This window comes from Hemicordylus capensis, chromosome 1, assembly GCF_027244095.1.
Source record: "Hemicordylus capensis ecotype Gifberg chromosome 1, rHemCap1.1.pri, whole genome shotgun sequence".
Classification (NCBI taxonomy): Eukaryota; Metazoa; Chordata; class Lepidosauria; order Squamata; family Cordylidae; genus Hemicordylus; species Hemicordylus capensis.
Genome location: NC_069657.1, coordinates 343,056,931 through 343,078,457, shown reverse-complemented (window position 1 = coordinate 343,078,457; position 21,527 = coordinate 343,056,931). Strand labels below are relative to the sequence as shown.

The 21,527-nt window shown below is 44.6% G+C and overlaps 1 protein-coding gene across 4 annotated transcripts in view; it reads right to left on the bottom strand.

The window, feature by feature from the left end:
* NKAIN2 (sodium/potassium transporting ATPase interacting 2) overlaps positions 1-21,527 on the bottom strand; it is an 875,273-nt gene that overhangs the window by 6,122 nt on the left and 847,624 nt on the right. The window contains exons 5-6 of one of the 4 annotated variants that reach the window (XM_053284541.1): positions 12,389-12,470; positions 9,914-10,230 (exon numbers count right to left, since the gene is read on the bottom strand). The exons of 1 other annotated variant lie outside the window; for it this stretch is intronic. In XM_053284541.1, coding sequence (XP_053140516.1) covers positions 10,146-10,230; positions 12,389-12,470 — 167 coding nt within the window. In that variant the 3' untranslated portion in view covers positions 9,914-10,145. Of the gene's footprint in view, positions 1-9,913; positions 10,231-12,388; positions 12,471-21,527 lie in introns of those variants that run through there. 2 more of the 4 variants (XM_053284517.1, XM_053284523.1) reach the window with 2 other exon arrangements.

Sequence of the window (21,527 nt, the reverse complement as noted above, 5' to 3'; positions counted from 1 at the left end):
AGTTCTTAATCTGTTTCTGACAGTGACTTACATAGTGATTAGCAAAATGCTTGCAGAAGCAGGTATTATGGGGAGGCGGGGGAAATGCATGCACTGCTCCGTGTGCCCACTGTTGTGTAATGGAGTGAGTGGGGACATCTTGTGCAGCACTTCCCCTTCCTAAAGCCCTCTGTCTCCATGCAAATGCATCATTGCCCTCTGTGATGTGTTCCCATGGTGATGGAGGGCTTCAGGAAAAAGGGAGAATGTTGTGCAAGAAGTTCCCATTGTAGAATAAGAGGAGCAAAACACGGGCAGCAGTTCCCCCCACATTCCTGTAATGCCTGCTACTTCAAGTGTTATGTGAGCAAGTGTCTTAAACAGTGCCAGTCATAGGTCAGGTTGGGCTGAAACTTCCTGAAAGGTGAGTACTTGGCCTGAGCCGCCTTTCCCCCCATGATCCTGGCTAATGGGAAATTGGCACTTTAAGAGCCTGACAGCTTCAAACACCTGGGAAGCAAAGAAGGAAAGGACAGGGCAAGAAAAGATACCCAGACACTCTCCAGTAGCCAGTCATTAAAGCTCTAAGAGTGCTGCTCTAGTGGTTGCCTGGATTAAAGTGACTAAATAAAGCCAACCTATATGATAACCACCACCCCCCCCAAGTCCTGCTATGCTGCCTCATCATGGCGGGGGAGAGGGTGCTCCCGGGAGGGATGAGCAAAGCACGCCAGGAGGTATACTCCCAGTAGGGTCATCCAAAGCGCGAAGGTCATCCCAGCTGCCCATCTAAAGCAACCAGGCACCTATACTGGGCAGCAGCGATATAGGAAGGTGCTGGAGGCGGATGATCACTTCAGTGACAACGACAAAGGCATCATTTCATACTGCATGGGAGAAGGCAATGGTAAACCACTCCTGTATTCTACCAAGAAAACCACATGGATAGACAAAATGGAATGATTGTCGATGTAGTGCCGGAGGATGGGCCTCTCAGGTCGGATGGTACTCAACATGCTACTGAAGAAGAGCTGAAGATCTCTCAGAGTACTGATGGTGTTTATGACGCGATTAGCCTAAAGCCTTTTGGACATCTAGCAGCTGATGTTGCCATGCGGGAAAAGAAAATCCGAAGCGGCAAAGACAGAATTACAATGGGAATGTGGAACGTAAGAAGCATGAATATGGGAAAGCTCGACAGAGTGAAAGATGAAATGAATCGACTACAGAGTGTCATATTGGGCATCAGTGAATTAAAATGGACTGGAATAGGACACTTTCAGTCAGAAAATCATACCGTTTACTACGCAGGACACGAAAACCAAAGAAGGAATGGTGTTGCTTTCATAGTCAGGAAGGATATAGCAATGACAGTACTTGGATACAATGCGGTCAGTGACTGACTAATATCAATTAGATTTCATGCACAACCCTTTAACATGACAGTTCTTCAAGTCTATGCCCCAACAACCGATGCAGAAGAAGAGGAAGTTGATGAGTTTTATACTCATGTTCAGTGTGAAATTGATAGAACATGCAAGCAAGATGTGATGCTAGTGGTTGGAGACTGGAATGCCAAAGCTGGAAAAGGAAAGGCGGAAAACACAGTTGGCCTATATGGCCTAGGAAACAGAAATGAAGCAGGAGAACAGCTTATTAGTTTCTGCCAAGCCAATGATCTCTTCACTGCTAACACAAAAGTGGTGCCTATACACATAGACATCACCAGATGGAGTACACAGAAATCAAATTGATTACATTATTGGTGCAAGGAGGTGGAAGAGCTCAGTTATAACAGCAAAGACATGGCCGGGGGCTGACTGTGGAACAGATCATGAACTACTCATGTGGAAGTTCCAAGTGAAGCTAAAGCAGAAAAGCAAAGCTATCCAGCTTCCACGATAAGATCTTGAGAATGTTCCCACCATTTTCAAGGAGAACATTTCAAGGAACAACCTTTTGGAGTTCTTTGAGAGTGTCAACAAGTGTGTGGATCAAGGTGATCCAGTTGACATAGTATACCTGGACTTCCAAAAAGCATTTGACAAAGTTCCTCATCAAAGACTCCTGAGAAAACTTAGCAGTCATGGGATAAGGGGATAAGTACATGTGTGGATTGCTAACTGGTAAATAAATGGGACGACGACTAAATGTAAAGAAGACTAAACTAATGACAACAGGTACAGCAACCAGCCTCAGAAGTGACAATGAAGACACTGAAGCGGTGGATAGCTTCTGCCTTTTAGGATTGACCATCAACAGTAAAGGATCCAGCAATCAAGAAATATGACGCAGACTAGCACTTGGTAGGGTTGCAATGAAGGGCTTGGAAAGGATATTTAGATGTTGTGACGTGTCTACATCTACAATGATTAGAATTGTTCAGACATTGATTTTCCCTGTGACACTCTATGGAGGTGAAAGCTGAACTTTGAAGAAGCAAGATAGAAAAAGCATTGACGCTTTTGAACTTTGGTGCTGGAGAAGACTTTTGAGGATACCATGGACAGCCAGGAAAACAAACAAATGGAACATAGAACAAATCAATCCAGAATTTTTACTTGAGGCACAAATGATCAGGCTAAACTATAATACTCTGGACACATGCAAAGACCCAGCTCCCTTGAGAGGTCTATAATGCTGGGAAAAGTGGAAGGAAAGAGATGAAGAGACAACCAGCAGCAAGGTGGATGGACTTGATTACAACAGCAATGAATGTACCACTGAGAGACCTTAAAGGCCAAGTTGAAGACAGATCATCCTGGAGATAATCTATCTATGTGGTTGCTAAGAGTTGACACCGACTTGACGGCACTTAATCAATTAATCAATCAGATGATGCACCTGTTGCATAACTGGAGTCTGTGGCTGACACCCAGACTAACAAAGCACTGGTGCAACTTGTGTAGTAAGCGCTTCAGTAGGGTTCCAGACTAACGCTGCACTGGTAATTGCATGGGTGAGGGAACAAATTTCAAAGACCTCCCCTTTCACCACAAGCACTCACGGGAAGAATTTTTTACTGATTTTCTGCCCCAGAAACATTCCCTGTGACCTGGAAGTAGGTCCCTGAAGGGTCACCTACTTCTGGGTCACCTCAAGTGTTTCTCAGGGGAGGGGGATTGGCAAGAATTGCACTCTGCATGTGCAGTGTGTCTCTGAATTGCTAAATGCTGCGGAGACGCTTTGCACACTGTGCCTCTGAAATGCTGGTGGGGAATCCAGCCAAGGTAAATGTTCAAATCATAATAAGGAAAAGCGGTTAAAAAAAGACCCTAATGAGTTCCAGCCAGGTTGCATAATCTCAGACTTCTTAACCTCAGGAATTCACCCTGAGAACAAACTGCATGCAGTCAGCCTTCTGGCACCATGGCGGATCATGCCATGGTTAAAGGCCTCAAAAAATGACAGAGACATTTTCTTTAATAGTGAAGCTGTTCTTGAGCAATTTTCCCAACACATTAGGCATCCGATATGACATCCTGTCATTCTGTCTTTAAAACAACAAAAAGTATTGTGAGAAAAGAAGGAAAGCAGCTCCTTCTTTTCTATCTAGCTGAAAGACCTCTTCCAAATAATTTCATCAGAGCTGGCTCAAGGTTTCAGGGGCTCTCAACAAACAGCCCTCCATGGCCCCCCCCACCTCGGTAGTCCAAGAGAGTTACTCTGCTACCACTACACCAAGGCTTTGGGCATTGTGATGGTCTCAGGGGTCAGAGGCCATGAGCATTTGGTCAGCATCCTTGGATTGTACCTGAGTACAAAAACACATAAGAACATAAGAACAGCCCTGCTGGATCAGGCCCAAGGCCCATCTAGTCCAGCATCCTGTTTCGCACAGTGGCCCACCAGATGCCGCTGGAAGCCACAGACAGGAGTTGATGGTGTGCCCTCTCACCTGCCATTATTCCCCTACAACTGGTACTCAGAGGCATCCTGCCTTTGAGGCTGGAGGTGGCCCACAGCCCTCCGACTAGTAGCCATTGATAGACCTCGCCTCCATGAAGTCATCCAAACCCCTCTTAAAGCCATCCAGGTTGTTGGCTGTCACCACATCCTGTGGCAGAGAGTTCCACAAGTGGATCACACGTTGTGTGAAAAAGTACTTCCGTTTATTGGTCCTAGACCTCCTGGCAATCAATTTCATGGAGTGACCCCTAGTTCTAGTGTTGTGTGAGAGGGAAAAGAATTTCTTTCTCTCCACTTTCTCTACACCATGCATGATTTTATAGACCTCTATCATGTCTCCCCGCAGTCGTCTTTTTTCTAAACTAAAAAGCCCCAGGTGTTGTAGTCTTGCCTCACAAGAAAGGTGCTCTACATGTATGCATCATCTTATTCTACAATTCAACTGTTATCTGACATTCACTTTTAATAATCCAGCATTGCAGAGTTTCTGTTGTGGTTCAACTATCTTTTGTACTAGTGATTCCATTTGTCTATTTATTTTTTATTTATTGTTTATTTATTTATTGTTAGATTTATATACTGCCTTTCATTAAAACAATCACAAGGCGGTTTACAAAAGTTAAAACACATAATAAAAATGAATTAATAGTATTTAGCTAAAAATATAAAAACTATTTATTTTTTGTTAGATTTAACAATAAATTCTTCTTTTTATTCCTCTCTTTGACGTTTTATTTATTTAAAATATTTATACCCCACCCCTCCAGAACACTACTGCTCAGGGTGGCTCACAACATTCATAAAATAGATACAATGTAAAATAAAAGACTAATGAAATTAGACAAGTTAAAAGACCAGGCTAAAAACCACATTAAAAATTACTTTTTAAAAAAAGGTTTCAAATTAAAAGTTATTAATAAAAAGCTAAAAACTGAGAACTATAAAAACTGAAGAACCTATCAGATATAAACAACAGATAAAACATTAAAAAGCCTCTTTTCAAAGATGTGTTTTAAATTGTTACTAGCTGAACCCGCACAGAGCATCTGTGCTGTAGTTCACTTCCTTTTGGGGGTTAGTTGGGAGAATTTGTTTGGCTGGTCCTCCCACAGCTCTCTCACTCACTCTGTCCCCCCAACAACAGCTCTCTTGCTCACTCTGCCCCCCCCACCGCCTCTCTCGTTCGCTCTGTCTCTCCCACTGCGCCTCTCTCGCTCGCGCTGTATCTCCCCCGCGCCTCTCTCGCTTGCGCTGTCGCTCCCCCCGCGCCTCTCTCTCTCGCGCTGTCGCTCCCCCCGCGCCTCTCTCGCTCGCGCTGTCGCTCCCCCCGCGCCTCTCTCGCTCACGCTCTCTCTCCCCCCGCGCCTCTCTCACTCGCTCTGTCTCCCCCTCCCCGCGCGTCTCTCTCGCTTGCTCTGTCTCCCCTCACGCCTCTCTCACTCTCTGTCTCTCCCCCCCTGCGCGCCTCTCTCGCTCGCTCTGTCTCTCCCCCCGCGCGCCTCTCGCACTCGCTCTGTCTCCCCCACCACCTGCCTCTCTCAATCGCTAGTCTGTGGCCACCACCAGTCACCAGGCCAGGCCCGCCAGCGTGGGCTGGCCAATTCTCCTACTCCGCTCCCCCCAAGCCTTCCGCCTAAGTCCCCTCCCCCCCAATCCTTCTGCCCCAGCTTGCTCCCTCCTCCGTTTCCACCTCTTTCTCTCTCTTTTTCTCTCTCTCATTTGTGCTCCCCCCTGCCTCCGCTTTTTAGCCTGCTTGTGTTTTCCCTGCTGGCCGTTGCTGCATCCTCCTTCCTCCAGTCCCTGGTGTCGGGCCCGCCAAGCGTTCAGCCAGCTCCTTCCTGCAGCCCTCCCTCTAGAGAGCATCTTCCAAAGCGGCCAACTGTTTGTCTCTGCCCAGCCAGGCTCCCCCTCATTCTCTCCCCTCCCTTCTCCCCAGTCCGTTCAGTTCTCCTCTCCACTTGTCCGCTTTCCTTCCTTTCTTTTCCTCCCCAAAGGGCCACTTCCCTACGCGGCCAACCAGCCAATCCGGCGCCTCCACCGCCCAGCCAATCCGCTGGGTTGCCGGGATGCATCCCCACAGATTTTTTAAACACTGGGCGGGGGATGGGGAGCATGGCAAAGCTCTTCAGGGAGGGCATGCCAAGAAGTGGAGGGCATGCTGTGCAGATGGTCAATAATACCATCGCTGCAGCAAAGAGGCACCTTTTAAAGTGCTTATTCTCTTATATTTAGCAAAGGGTGAGCAACTGTGACTGTGCAACCACAGCACAGCACCCAGTCCACCGTACATTTCTTTTTAAACTTTGAGCCAGAACCTCAGAGTTTTAGAGTTTTAGACTTTGGGGACCTGGAACCATCTTATGTATTTATTTATTTTTCTCTGTAAACCACTTTGAGAACTTTTGTTGAAAAGCAATATAAATACATGATGTAGTAGTAGTAGTATGCCACAAAAATACTTATTGGATGTCAATAGGGCTGGTAGATCATGCATCAGCACAGAACCATTCTTCTGGAAGTTTGACGGAAGATGACATCCTGAGATTCCCTTTAGTAAAGGGGAGAAATTAAAACCCTTCTGAAAGTCATAAGGGATTCAGAAAAATGCCCTTCAAAATAGTTTGACGTTGCCCTAATACAAAGTTCTTCTCCAATTTCTCCCCTTCCCACTCAACAGATAATTGGAAGGAAGCAGAAATGCATTACTGTGCTAAAGGTTCCCCAGCAAACTGGAATTGGTTGTGAGAAGCTCCATGAGGACAAAAAGGTCAAATAATTGGAACACACTTGTGGGTTCCCGGAGAACCACCAGTGCAGTTTTTCAGTAGCCCTTTCAGCAGACTTTGATTAATTTTCAGGATCAGCACAAGTTGCCTAGCTGACATAAAAGGAAACATGACACTGTGCTATGGGGTAAAAAAATGTTCTTACTCCTGTCTTCTGCATGGAATTGCCAAGTTCTGTGCACCATACCTCCCCAGGCTCTTACCAAGGTAATGCCAAATACTGTAATTTTGGGCAGAGGCACCACATCAATGTAAATGCCACACTGAGGGGAAAGGGCAGATCCCCCCCCCCAAAACCCATCAGAAACACCTCATCGCTGTAAATGCCACAGCTAAACCAATTAACTACAGCCAAAAAAAGGCGGGGGAGGGACTCTGTTCCTTTGACGCCCTCTCTGCAGTGTGGAGCCTCTCATCAGTCAGAGGGCCCTGCTATGCTGCCACCATGCCTCCTTCTCAGTGGGGAAGGCCAGGACGGCTCATTTGCTGCTGCTGCCCCCTTCCTCTTCCGCCAGCTTTGTCCTCTTCCACCTCTCCTCCTCCATGGCCTGAGGTGCACCACCTTAAAATTGACTCTTTGACCCTCCTTGCTCCCCTTCCATCCCTCCTCGTTCTCCATGGCCTGTGGTCATAGGTGGAACTTGGGGGGGGGCAGGCAGGGCACGTGCCCTAGGTGCCACTGAGGTGGGGGCACCACACCAGTTCCTGCCACCCCCACCCCATTGCCCACCTGCCCAGCCCCAGGGCCCCTCAGCCACTTGCCTCCAGCTCCGGCTGATCAGTGAGACCTAGGATCAGCAAGGCCTGCAAACTGCAGAGCTCTTCTCTCCCCACCTCTCAGCTGATCGGTGGGTGGGCAGGGCTTCCAGAGAGGCCTCCGAGTAGGCCTCCCTGAAGCCTGTACTCGGCAGGCCAAGCAAGCCAGGAAGGAGGAAGCAGGCAGAGTTCTCTGCAGCAGACCCTCTGCCCAGACCATCCAGCACAGCTTTTGCCAGGTAGGCTGTGAATTCCTTTTTGTGGTCCCCCCATCATAGGAATCTGCTTGCCATAGGGCTTTGATATAGGGGGTGGGGCGAGACTGAGAAGTCTCTGAATATTTAATTTAAAACAGACTGAATAATGTGCTGGCTTTAAAAACAAAAACTATCTAAAAAGGCCTATAAGTGGCTTGTTTCATGGCAGAAAATTACAAAAACTTCTGGAACAAGTATATTTTATTTATTTTCATCCATTCATTCATAAATGCACTTATGTTCAAGTTGTTTTGCAACCCAGAAGGTCTGAGTGAGAACTGTGAAGCATGTGTTGTGCTTTTATTTTATTTTATTTTATTTTATTTTATTTTATTTTATTTTATTTTATTTTTCTTGTGTGTGAACTGCTCCCCAATAACTTGCAGGGACTTCAGGGTAAATCTGGCCAACATGTGAATGCAGTACCTCCATTCCAGAGGAGATGTGTGTTAAAGGGCTTTAAAAGACTCGTGTGAAAAACCTCCTGGAATCAAACTTTACTGAATTTGTTCAGAATTCTGAGAAAACAAACATAGGCTCACCCTGCATAGTTGAAAGTCTCCTTTGTTAACCTGCAGCAAGGGGGCCATTTTAATAATTAGCATTGCTAGTGTGTTCTAGGCATTAAAAGTAGCACAAATATATAGTACTCAATGTACATCACTATATACTGTGAAGTGTGCATGTGTGTATCCAGTGAAATGTATTTCCAGGCAGCATACTTATTTTGAAATATCAGACTTAAATCCTTGGGGGCCTGGGGTGTGTGGAGGCCCTGGACTTTGAGGGGCTGGGGGCCCATTTTAAAATCTCATCTTGGCCCATTCCAACCTTGCTATGCCCCTGGCGGTCACTACACATGGGTTTCTGCACAACACCTGCACAGAAGAAACTTCCATGTAGAAAATGTGTCTCTTGTAAATTGACCCTGAATTTTCCATCCATGACTGGGATATCTGAGAGTTAGAGTCAATAATAAAAGAACAGCACACTGCTTGTGACAGGAAGGGGCAAATTACAATGATTTCTTAGTCTGGCAGGGGCTGGTTTTGGCCCTGGCAGAACTTGGCTGTCTGCTCCTGTTGCAAATGCCTCTGTCTAGTGTGGCAAACTAATGTATCCTCCTCCCTCTTGGTGTCAAAGTAAGCACTGGTGTAGTGAATGCACATATACCCCATCATGAGCCAACAGTAATCATAAGACAAAGGCTGGCAGGAATCATTCACTGGTTTATAGACACACACACACCCCACCACCTTCTTCTTCCCCTATTTTGCTAGTGGCTATTTGGGCAGGTGATCCTCTAGGACAAAGTCATGTTTTTTTAAAAAAAAGAATGAGATGAGACAGAGAAAATGACACTTGGAATCCCCGCATAACTCCTGACTGTTGTTCTAAGTCTTTTACAGAGATGGCTCATGTTTTCAGGTTTTGATCAACAACCATGTCCAGATGGTACAGTGTTCCTTTTAACAGGGATTTCCAGATATTGTTGACTACATGTCCCATCATTCCTGTTTGGACAGGGGCGCAATTTCAGTGCTTGCCCTAGGCGCTATTTTCCCTAGTTACACCTCTGCCTGTGGTTCCACCTAAAAATGGACTACTGAACCTGGCCTCACTGAAGCAACATCATTGTGCCCCACTGTCCGCCTCTGTGGCCACTGCCTCCTCCTCTTCGGCAGCCTCCTTTTGCTCTATTTGTGAGTAAATGCCACATCTGAGGTAAATGCTGCAGGCACCTTTAAACAACTTTTAAAAAACGTACCCGCTGTGGTGTTTCTACTGAAAATTACGGTAAGTAGTGCGGACACATTTAATGAAAAACAGGTAAAGAGATGCATGAGGTTATGTATGGCAAGAAAAATACCTTGCAGCAAACATTTTGTAAAAGGACATGGGTCATCCTGCCAGGAATGGTACCACTTCAGAATCTGGAGCAAGGTGAGAATGAATGTCTGAATGCTTCTTCAGGTGGAAACACTCCTCATGACACAGAAATGAACAATTGAAACTTCATTTTTTATTTATTTGGTATATAAATGTACTAAATAAATAAAAATAAATACAATAGATTTAGTACCTTTCCATGTTTGGTGGGGGGGTTTAGGTGGGTGGGCACAGCAAGGCATTCAACTGCATAATCTCCTGCCTGCATTCTGAGTAGTATAGTCCCAAGTGGGCTGTATCCTTCCTCTCAGTGTGATTTGGGTCCTGAGCTTCACTATGAATATGACACTTTACTCAATATATCAGCTAAAGAGAATTCTTCCATATGAGCTGAAGTCTTCTACATGTCAGTGAGAACACAGTTCAGAAGCAAAACAGCATAGAGTTTGTAATGTTCCTCCTGTGTTTCCTTGTTCTCAGCTACAAGCCTCAAAATTCATTTTGACTTCTTTTGCCCTACAGCTGCAGCTTTCTTCCCATCCAGTGTTAGTAAGTTCTGTAAATGCAATCAGCTACTCTCAAGACAGAGGACATAAAGAGAATGGGATAATATCTCAGCTAGAAAGCTCCATATGTTGATCGCAAGGTATACTCTGTGAAGGAAGAAATGGGATTAGAATTGTTCTAAGTACCTAGGAGCCACAAACAGTGACGGGAAGAAATAACGCTTTGTAAGTATACAAGATGCTGACAAAAGTGAAAAACATTTCTTTGGGCACACACAGATGAGAAACTGTGTTTTGAAAAAGCCATTGTGTTTCATAAACAATCTGAGCATAATTATAGGATTGGGGGTTTAATATACTTTACTTTGTTGTTGCATTCATCCTGAAAAAGTTGGGGTCAATTCAAATGTTACAGCCCAGAATGTGGGAGCTGCTGAAAACAATTATTCTGTTTGCAGAAGTTGTTTGGAAGTTGCTTATAATTTGAATAGCCCAATCATATGAAGTCTGCAAATTAGCCTAGAGGGGATGTAGCTGCAATTCAGTGGTAGAATGTAACATGTTTTGCCCGCAGAAGGTCCTAGGTTCAATTGCTGGCATTGCCTGGTAGGGATAAAAAAGAGGTTGTCTGAATCCCTGGGCATCCAGTGCGAGTCAGTTTAATAAACAATACTAAGCTAGATGGACCAAATATCTGAATCAGTTTAAAGCAACTCATTGCGTTTATCATGATTGGAGAAAGGGCTCTAAAGCGGTGAGGGGAGGAAGCCATACAATGCTTACCTCCCTGTGTATCTCCCTTGGTGAGCGAGCAGATCGCTCATCCAGACGGTTCCCTGCTCCTGCTGGCAAAAGGGAGTTCCTGGGGCTGGGAGGCCCCAGAATTTCCATAATGCACTGCGCAAGTGCATGGTACATTATGGGGAGCCTCCCGATGCAGGCTGGGAGACTACTTGTGTGTAGCTGTCGTGCAAAGTCACGCAACACTTACACATTTAACCTGCTTTCTGGATGCCCTCGTGCCCAAAACCCAGGCTAAGGGGCGATTTCCCTAAGCAGGTATGTTAGCTAAGCTGGTTTGCTGCTGCACTGCTGCTGGTAGCTGCGCAGCTCCAGGAGTCAAGTAAAGGTAAAGTGTGCCGTCAAGCAGATTTTGACTCCTGGCGCCCACAGTGCCCCATGGTTTTCTTTTGGTAGAATACAGGGGGCGGGGCGGTTACCATTGCCTCCTGCCGCATAGTATGAGATGATGCCTTTCAGCATCTTCCTATATTGCTGCTGCCTGATATAGTACGAGCTGGGATTCAAACTGGCAACCTTCTGCTTGTTATTCAAGCATTTCCCCACTGCACCACTTAAGGTGTACTCCGGGAGTACACACACACAACCAAAACTGGGCTGAGCTTCCTTAGCCCAGTTTTGGTTGTGTGTGTGAATAGCTTCACTATGTCAATTGCCCTGAATACTCTTGGCCACCGTTGCAAATGCCATAGAGACTATTCATGCATTCAGGTAACAAAGGAAAATCTGAGATTCCCTGTTTGTATAAAATATTCCTTTATAATGAAAACAATACATAACAGGCCTATAGATTTTTGTTTATTGACTTATATTAGTAAATAAATTATTTGAAGTAAAAAAAAATCATTATTTCTTTAGGATAGCTCTCAGATATTGAAGAAGGGCTATCTTAAAGAAACATCTAAGCACAAAGATGCAGATTCCTGCTGCCTACAATAAAGCTGGCATCCCCAACTCTAAACCCTTCCCTCGGCCCAGGGCCCTGGTTGCATTCTATTATGTGCACAAGGTTTTCTATCCACAAAGGAATGTGTGTGGAGGGTAGTCACTGAAGAGAAAAACTTGGAGAGAGTAGGGGAAAGCTTGTAAGCCCCATGCCACGTCAGACGCGGGGGCATGGCTTGGAGTGTGTGTGTGTGTGTGTGTGTGTGTGTGTGTGTGCATTTCGTGATGCAATTAGAAGTCCTAAGGGATGGGGGAGCCACCAGAGGACTTTGTCCTCTGTCTGCGGGCAAGCTCCCTACACCCCTGCCGCTGCCAGGCTGTGTAGATAATACTGAGCTAGATGGACCAATGGTCTGACTCAGTATATGGTTGCTTCCTATGTTCTTAAACACACCTGACAATTTTGTGGAATAAGAAGAGGCTAGTGTTAGTGATTAAGAACACAGCTTGAATTTAAACTACCCATAAATGCCATCTCAAGTCACATTACCTTTTATTTTAACCATCTTTTAGTATGCATCTGGCACACCATAGAATATATTGGATGTTAGATACTCACATATACATGGGCTGTAGCTGTAAATGAGATGTCTTCTGTGGGCCTTGATAGCCGTAAGAGTCAAATCCACCTATGAAATCAACTGAAAAAGGAGGAAATGGCTTTCATTGCTGATATTCTCAGCCAAGGTAGGCACTAGTTTAAAAACAAACTTCCACATAGATTACATTGGTCAGACCCCCTTAATAGTCTTCTGGAATGGAAGTGGCTAACTGTGGAGAATGTAAACAAAATGCAGCAGCATCTACAGGGTAATGACTGCACAGAGAGTGGGTTTTCAGCAAAGCTCTCTTCACAGATTTATAACCATTTATCTACACAGCAGAAAGGAGCATGCATTGTTTGTGTTGTCTGTAAAAAGCCCACCTGACTAAAGTGTATAAATTAAGCATTTGTTGGAGGCTGTAAATACTGTGAAACCATTAATTTGCAGCTTCCTAGTTTTAACTGGTTGTGATTATTGTGTCACACCTGCTGCCACACTGTGGCTCTGTGAGCAACAGATGAAAAGACATTGATCTACGCTCTTTGGAAGACTGACACGGACCTTTCAAAGGAGCTGTACATTCCCATACTAGAAACAGCCTAAGCAGTCTTTGGTCTAATTCTTGTGTTTCTATGGGGAATTCTTGCACTGTTTCTGTGTCCCAGCATGTGTCTGTGCAGTTTAGACAATTAGTTATCATGAATGTATCTAGCCCCCTTTAAAAGTCACAAACGGCTTCATCATTTTCTTTATCAGTGATTATTTCAACATAAATGATATAGGTTAATTTTCTGTTGCATAAAGAAGCAAGTCCTTTCAACTGTCGTAAATCTACTTGACTAAGCACTAAACCTGTGAGAATAGACTAGTATTTGATCTGGCATTTGGATTTGGTTTCTAGAGCATGCACTATTTGATTCCTCCTTCCCAATCAACCTGCTGGGCGCCAAGGATTAAGCAGCATGTCACAGTGGCCCTCTGACTTACCTACCGACAGAGGTGCACCTAGGTAATTTGGCAGCCTGGACCTAAAGGCCTTTGGAGGACCCCCCACCCCCCACCGGCTGCAAGTTAAGCACGTACAGCAACTGAACTCACAATAATGTAAGAATATAAAACAGCTATATTTATGCAAATATGCATTAGCAGAAACATTTCAACACGCATCTTAACATATTCCCATCCCATGTATTTCTTTCCCCACTCTCCGCTCTGTCTCTAAAGCACTCAGCACAGGTCATAATCGCACTTGGCCACCTGGCACGGTGTGGGCCAACAGCAACCACACCACCCAGGATAGACTAAAGAGGATTTGGGGTCCCCCAGAGGGTATGGAGGCTCTGGACATCGGCGCCGAAGTCCAGGGGTAAGAGTGCCACTGCCTACCAAAGCCCGATGGTGAGCAGTGTGAGACCACACGGGCTCCTAGTGCATCCGGGGAATTTGCCTGAGATACAGTTGTACCCCAGCTTTTAGGTAAGGTTGGCTAGTGTGAAGCCCTTCTTCTGTCTGGGTTGGAGTCACTCTCGAGTGTCAACTGAATTGTGCTTATGAGACAAAAGCGCCCCCCCCCCGCCAGTTTGTGTTTGGTGGCCTCACCGTAGCAGATGGACTTGTGCATTTGGTTTTTTTACATTTTGAGGTCAGCAGAGTGCTTGGGAAAATGCTGCCAGCTCTGCCCAACCTTAGGATCTGTATTACTTGCATTGCAGTCCTGAAACCCCACCCCTACCATTTCCTAGATCACGCCCTAGCTGGTGGTTCCCTTATGGTTTAGGCATGAGGCCTGGCAAGGACACCATTGTGGTTCACACTCACGTGGGTAGGGTGAACAAGGCTTGCTCCACTGAGTGCATTCCCATCACTTCTGGTATATCCTCTACTGGGGAGCCATTCCAGGCACTTCAGGTGGGGGATTTTTTTGGCATGTTTTGACTGACCTGTGGCTTATGGGGCCTGTTTTGGGGCCTCCATTTTGAGGACTTGCTGGGCGTTGTTTCAGGTAGTGACAGTCCCCCCCCCCTTTTTAGGATACCAGGCACCGGAGTAGCCGGTGAAGTGGGGCCCACCATTTCTGCAGGGTGCTGGGGTGAGGTGGCTGAACCCAGCCTTAAGGCAGGCCTCGTTGGCACAGCCCGTTAAGTCTGGTTTTATCAAAGCTCCATATTTGTCAGTAATGCTGTATGGCTGATGCACTCTGGAAAGGGTGGCTTGCCACCAAGGTACCAACTTGGCAGCTGTGCTCGTTTAAGCAGGCATTGTCACGATGGCTGTGAGGTCTTGGGTTGTTGTTAACCCCCCTTACCCCTCCCCCCGACTTGGTTGGGCCGTGCAATATCTTGGTTCACCTATGGGCCTGAGTGGTGAATAGAGGAAGCTTCATGTTTTATTTTCAGGTTTGCTTTGGGCATTGGTGGTCTCTTTGGAGGTGCAGAATTTCATTTCACCTCTTCACAGGCATTGCCAGTGGTCCCTCTGGTCTCGTTGTCATTCGTGTCACATATCTCAACATTATTCCCTGTGTTCTGCTGAGGCATGCTGCTGCACGGCTTTTATTCTGTTTTCCCATGGCAGGCACAATTTTCCTTTGTGGTGCGGAGTTCGTCCCTTTGGCACTCTCTTCACCAATGTTGCCTTGCTAGCAAGGCTGCAGTCATTGCAGCCCACTTGATGTCTTTTCCTTTGCAGTTGGTGCTTCATGGATACACCTGTTTGGTCCCCGTTTCTTTTCCAGGATAGGATTCTCCCACTCAGCAAGATCCTCCACATATTTTTTTAACAGCTCCTCCTTCAAATTTCTTCAGAGAGATTTGGAAATTGCTGATTTGATTAAGAAAGCTTTGGAAGTCTAGATATTCAATTCAGATTTAACAATTTGATGTCCTGTTCACCCTGAATAGGACATCATATGTACCTCAGTTGAATCAGATAGCAATCCGAAGCTTCACACAGACCCATGAAGCTTCTTTAAAATAAATGATACAAATAGTCATGTCTCTCTTAGGTCTCATTAGTTTTGATGGAACTTAGTCATGATTAACTTGGTCTGGATCCTGCCCATTGTTTTAAATTTAATTTTAATGCAGTTTTTTTTTTTACTGACTTTTTAAAAGTAAGATTCCCTTCCAATCTTAGGTGGGATAAATTTTGTTTAAAATAAAAAATAAAATAAAATAAATGCCCCCACCTTCTAGTGTTTTAAGAAATCCAGCATTAGATTGTTTCAGGTCTGTGACACTATAAATCCTACTTCACTTTGCAGAATTGAGCTCCAGATTTGAATTGAGCTAAAATTTGTGTGTGGCGTTTTGTTTTTTAAAAATACCCATGCCAATTGCTACCCTTTCTGCTGGGCATTTTATCCTGGCAGTGCCTAAAAGGTCACTTCAAGTGGCCTACTGCTTCTAAGTTTTGATAGCATTAACATGAGGTGGATAACTAAGACTTATTGACCACAGACACTCTAAATCCTAAACCAATTCATCAAACACTCTTGATTTGCTTTTTATCTTGTAGATCTACCTAAACACCCTCCCCCTTCCCCACTGTAGGGACTCTAATTATGTTTCTACTTCAGAAACAAATCCAAATGTGCAGAGACATAATCCTACTGATGTGATACATCAAACGCCAAGATACACTTCTTTTAAGTACACATGAGCAAGTGCCCTGCCTGTTACAGCTTTTTAGCAAGCAAAGAAATATTTAACCTGTCCCTTCTAGCTGAAGGTTGTGTAGGGGAAAAAAAGGTATTCTTTGATTGGAATAATCATTTATTTGCATACATTTGTCCTAATGAATCTATGAGCCCCATCATTGGTGCAATGCATATGGCCTCTTCAAATTATGGGATTTAGGCAGACAGGCATGAGTGCAATACACCAAACAAAAATATTCAATGAAGGAAACCCAAACCCAGTCCAAGTTTTGGATGATGCAGATTATCTAGACCCATTTCAAACTGGCTTTCTTGTGGGTTGAGACTGCCTTGGTCGGCCTGATGGATGATCTCCAATTGGCGATTGACAGAGGGAGTGTGACTCTGCTGACCCTTTTGGATCTCTCTGCGGCTTTCAATACCATCAGCCATGGTATCCTTCTGGACCGCCTGAGGGAGGTGGGATTGGGTAGCACTGTTTTACAGTGGTTCCGTTCCTACCTCTCTGGCAGATTCGAGATGGTGTTGCTTGGAGACTATTGTTCCGCTAAGTGAGAACTAAAGTGCGGAGTCCCACAAGGCTTAATACTGTCTTCAATGCTTTTTAACATCTACATGAAACTGCTGGGTTATCAATATGCTGATGACACCCAGATCTACTTCTCCATGCTGACCTCATCAGGAAATGACATAACTTCCTTAAATGCCTTCCTGGGGGCAGTAATGGGCTGGGTGAGGGATAGCAAACTGAAGTTGAATCCAAATAAGACGGAGGTACTGACTGTGGGGGGCCAGGACCTGAGAGATGGTTTAGATATGCCTGTTCTGGATGGGGTTACACTCCCCCTGAAAGATCAGGTATGAAACTTGGGAGTGCTCCTGGACCCAAAGCTCTCCATGGTTTCTCAGGTTGAGGGGGTGGTCAGGAGTGCTTTTTATCAGCTTCGGCTGATACGTCAGTTACGTCCATTTCTAGAGGTGAATGACCTTAAAACAGTGGTATATGCTGGTAACCTCCAGGCTTGACTACGTAATGCCCTCTATGTGGGGCTGCCTTTGTACGTAGTCTGGAAACTACAATTGGTACAGAATGTGGCAGCCAGATTGGTCTCTGGGACAACTCGAAGGGACCACATAACTCCAGTTTTAAAAGAACTGCACTGGCTGCCAATACAGGTGAAACTCGGAAAATTAGAATATCGTGCAAAAGTCCATTAATTTCAGTAATGCAAATTAAAAGGTGAAACTGATATATGAGACAGACGCATTACATGCAAAGCGAGATAAGTCAAGCCTTAATTTGTTATAATTGTGATGATCATGGCGTACAGCTCATGAAAACCCCAAATCCACAATCTCAGAAAATTAGAATATTACATGGAACCAAGAAGACAAGGATTGAAGAACAGAACAATATTGGACCTCTGAAAAGTATAAGCATGCATATGTATTCAGTACTTGGTTTGGGCCCCTTTTGCAGCAATTACTGCCTCAATGCGGCGTGGCATGGATGCTATCAGCCTGTGGCACTGATGAGGTATTATGGAAGACCAGGATGCTTCATTAGCGGCCTTCAGCAATTCTGCATTCTTTGGTCTCATGTCTCTCATCCTTCTCTTGGCAATGCCCCATAGATTCGCTATGGGGTCAGGTCAGGTGAGTTTGCTGGCCAATCAAGCACAGTACACTGTATACTTTTCAGAGGTCTGATATTGTTCTATTCTTCAATCCTTGTCTTCTTGGTTCCATGTAATATTCTAATTTTCTGAGATTGTGGATTTGGGGTTTTCATGAGCTGTACGCCATGATCATCACAATTATAACAAATTAAGGCTTGACTTATCTCGCTTTGCATGTAATGCGTCTGTCTCATATATCAGTTTCACCTTTTAATTTGCATTACTGAAATTAATGGACTTTTGCACGATATTCTAATTTTCTGAGTTTCACCTGTATATTTATGGGTGAAATATGAAGTGCTGGTTATTAACTAAAAAGCCCTTAACAGCTTGGGTCCAGACTATTTGAGAGAGCATGTCCTTTGTCATAATCCCTTCCGTCTGTTACGATCTTCTGGAGACGTCCAGTTACAGTTGCCGCGGGCTCATTAAGGGCAGCTTTCTCTGGACTGCCCCAGGGCTTTAGAATATGCGCCCTGCTGAAATAAGAGCATCTCCTTCTCTGTTTGTTTTCAGGAAGAACCTCAAGACTCTCCTGTTTTCTCAGGCATTTAGTTAGAATTAATTTTAATAATTTAAAAAAACCTGTTTTAATAATGATTATATTCTATTGTTTTTATTGTTATGTATTTTGTGACTTTAAATTTTGTACAGTACCTAGAGATGTACATATCAGGTAGTATAAAAATATGATAGATAGATAGATAGATAGATAGATAGATAGATAGATAGATAGATAGATAATGAATACTAGCATTAATGAACTGCAATATGGAAATTGCACAATTATGCATTTGTAGAAAGTGCATAATTGTGCAACAACGAGGTCGTCAGATGTACCTAGCAATGTTGTCATGGGCCTTGTTTAATGTTGTTCCTTAGTGATAAGGAAATAAAGATGAATATTCTTTATTTGTTGAATAATTTTGTTTTGTCCTTTGCAATGGGCAACATATTGCTATTTTGGGAATCAGGATTTCATTCTTGTACTGATGGAAACATGGATGGATTCACAAACCAGTTTGCATTATGATTATCATACTATAAAAGTCACATCTGGATCGTCTCATTTGATGGTCACTGCCTGAATGTTGTCAAAGGCTTCAGCTTGGTAGCTGAACCAAAACAGAAGTTTCAGACAACCAGCATGATAGTTGTGATCATCATGTAAAGCACATAGTTGCAAAAACCTATTCTAATATGATGTTGAGTATAAAGCCTGGGATAATTACAGAACTGTAGATCATAATTGTGTAAATACATTTTTAAGATGTCTTGTGGATCCAAATACTATAAGCAGATTTTAAGACTGCAATTCTATGCACATTTACATGGAACTCAATGGGACTTACTTCTAAGTAAACCAGTTTAAGATTGCACTGTAGTCACCCAATGAAACTGTTCATGCCCATTAAAAAAACTCTAGCACATGTTAATTACATGGAAAATGCCCAATGCAGAAAAGAGACTGATAGTAATGTCAACAGTGGCATACATACTATGCTCCTTTTCTTGTGATAGCTCTCTTCTAGTGAGCCAAAGGCTGTCCTTTAAATGTTGAGCAGTATAATATAGGGTTTAAGAGCAGCAGCTACTGCATAAAAGCTAGTAAAGGTGCAGGTGGATCTAGTTGCAGTCTTCAAACCTCCACCAGGACACTTTCCAGATTAACCCCTACAACAGTATCACAACGTATCTGCTAAGTGTGCTTCCATACTTCCTGTGCTGGAACACCGCAGTCCCTACGCTGTTGGCAGGGTGTTGTTCACATTTTGGATGCCTCGTTTCAGATGTTATCACTGCGATTTAGTGCTATAACATATGTCAGTTGAAAAAAGCAGCTGTATTTTCTGTTGTAGATTCTGAGGATCGTTTTCAATTCTGATCCTGCCAAGCTGAAGCATTTACCACAGTTGTAGCAGGTAATCTCGAAAGCACCCAGTTGGATTTTTCTATTCAATTTCACATTTATAGACATTCTACATTTACATAAATCTTTGCAAGCCCCACTGCCCCCCCGCCCACACAGAATGGCAGCTATGCTGAACAAAGCTGGCACAGATATAGTTGTGAGACTCAGGAGGCTCCACAAAGGGCAGCAGAGAAAGAGCCATTTGAAAAGAGATCAGATGGACAGATGGGAAGGAAATAATATGGTGTAAAGTAGCAAAAGAGAGAGAGGAGAGGAGAGGAGATCTGGAGAGGAGAGCTGGTCTTGTGGTAGCAAGCATGACTTGTCCCCATAGCTAAGCAGGGTCTGCCCTGGTTGCATATGAATGGGAGACTTGATATGTGAGCACTGCAAGATATTCCCCTCGGAGATGGAGCCACTCTGGGAAGAGCAGAAGGTTTCAAGTTCCCTCCCTGGCATTTCCAAGATAGGGCTGAGAGAGATTGCTGCCTGCAACCTTGGAGAAGCCGCTGCCCGTCTGTGAAGACAATACTGAGCTACATAGACCAATGGTTTGACTCAGTATATGGCAGTTCCCTATGTTCCTAATCCCTCTCATCCTCTGACAAGAAACAACAATGTAGCAAATTTAACAGAACTAAAAGAAATATATTGATTACATTTTTGTCCTGCCTTTACTCCAAGGATCTAAGGGTAGCATTTGGGGTCCCCCACATTTTTTCCTCACAATAAGGCTAGGCTGAGAAACAGTGATTATCTCAGGGCCTCTCAATAAGCTTCATGGATGACTGGGTACTTGAACCAGGTTTCCCAGTCCTAGTCTAAAACTCTGAGCACGTCACCTATTGGAAACAGGAGATTTTGTGGATAAAATCTCTCATATTTGGGCCGATTTGGATTCAAATGCCACAATTACTGCAGTGTCTAAATTGGAGGGGTGCAGCGACTCCTCTTATGTGGTTAGACTGGATCAGTTTCAGTTTGTGACTCGTGAGGATGTGGACAAGCTGCTTGGAGCAATGCGGCCTACCACCTATTCTATTGACCCTTGCCCGACGTGGCTAATACTATCTGGCAGGGAGGTTGTTGTAGAAGGCCTGGTAGAGATCATAAATGCTTCTCTGAGGAAGGGCAGGATGCCCACTTGTCTTAAGGAGGCAATTATTAGATCACTTCTGAAGAAGCCTGCCCTGGATTCCTCAGAGTTGAGCAACTATAGGCCTGTCTCCAACCTTCCATGGCTGGGCAAGGTGATTGAGAGGGCGGTGGCCTCCCAACTCCAGGCAGTCTTGGATGAAACTGATTATCTAGACCTGTTTCAGACCAGCTTTCGGGTGGGCTATGGGGTGGAGACTGCCTTGGTCGGCCTGATGGATGATCTCCAATTGAGAAGTGACAGAGGAAGTGTGACTCTGTTGGTCCTTTTGGACCTCTCAGTGGCTTTCAATACTATTGACCATAGTATTCTTCTGGAGCATGTGAGGAGGTTGGGCGGGGGAGACACTGCTTTGCAGTGGTTCCACTCCTATCTCTCGGGCAGATTCCAGATGGTGTCTCTCGGGGACTGTTGTTCTTCAAAAATTGAACTTCAGTATGGTGTCCCTCTGGGCTCCATTTTGTCTCTGATGTTGTTTAACATAGACATGAAACCGCTGGGAGAGATCATCATAGAAGATTTGGTGCAGGGTGTTATCAGTATGCTGATGACTCCCAAATCTATTTCCCCATGTCAACGTCATCAGGAGAAGGCATAAACTCCCTAAATGCCTGCCTGGAGGCAGTGATGGGCTGGATGAGAGATAAGAAACTGAGACTGAATCCAGATAAGACGGAGGTACTTACTGTGCGGGGTCAGAACTTGGGGGATAATTTTTATCTGCCTGTTCTGGATGTGGTCACACTTC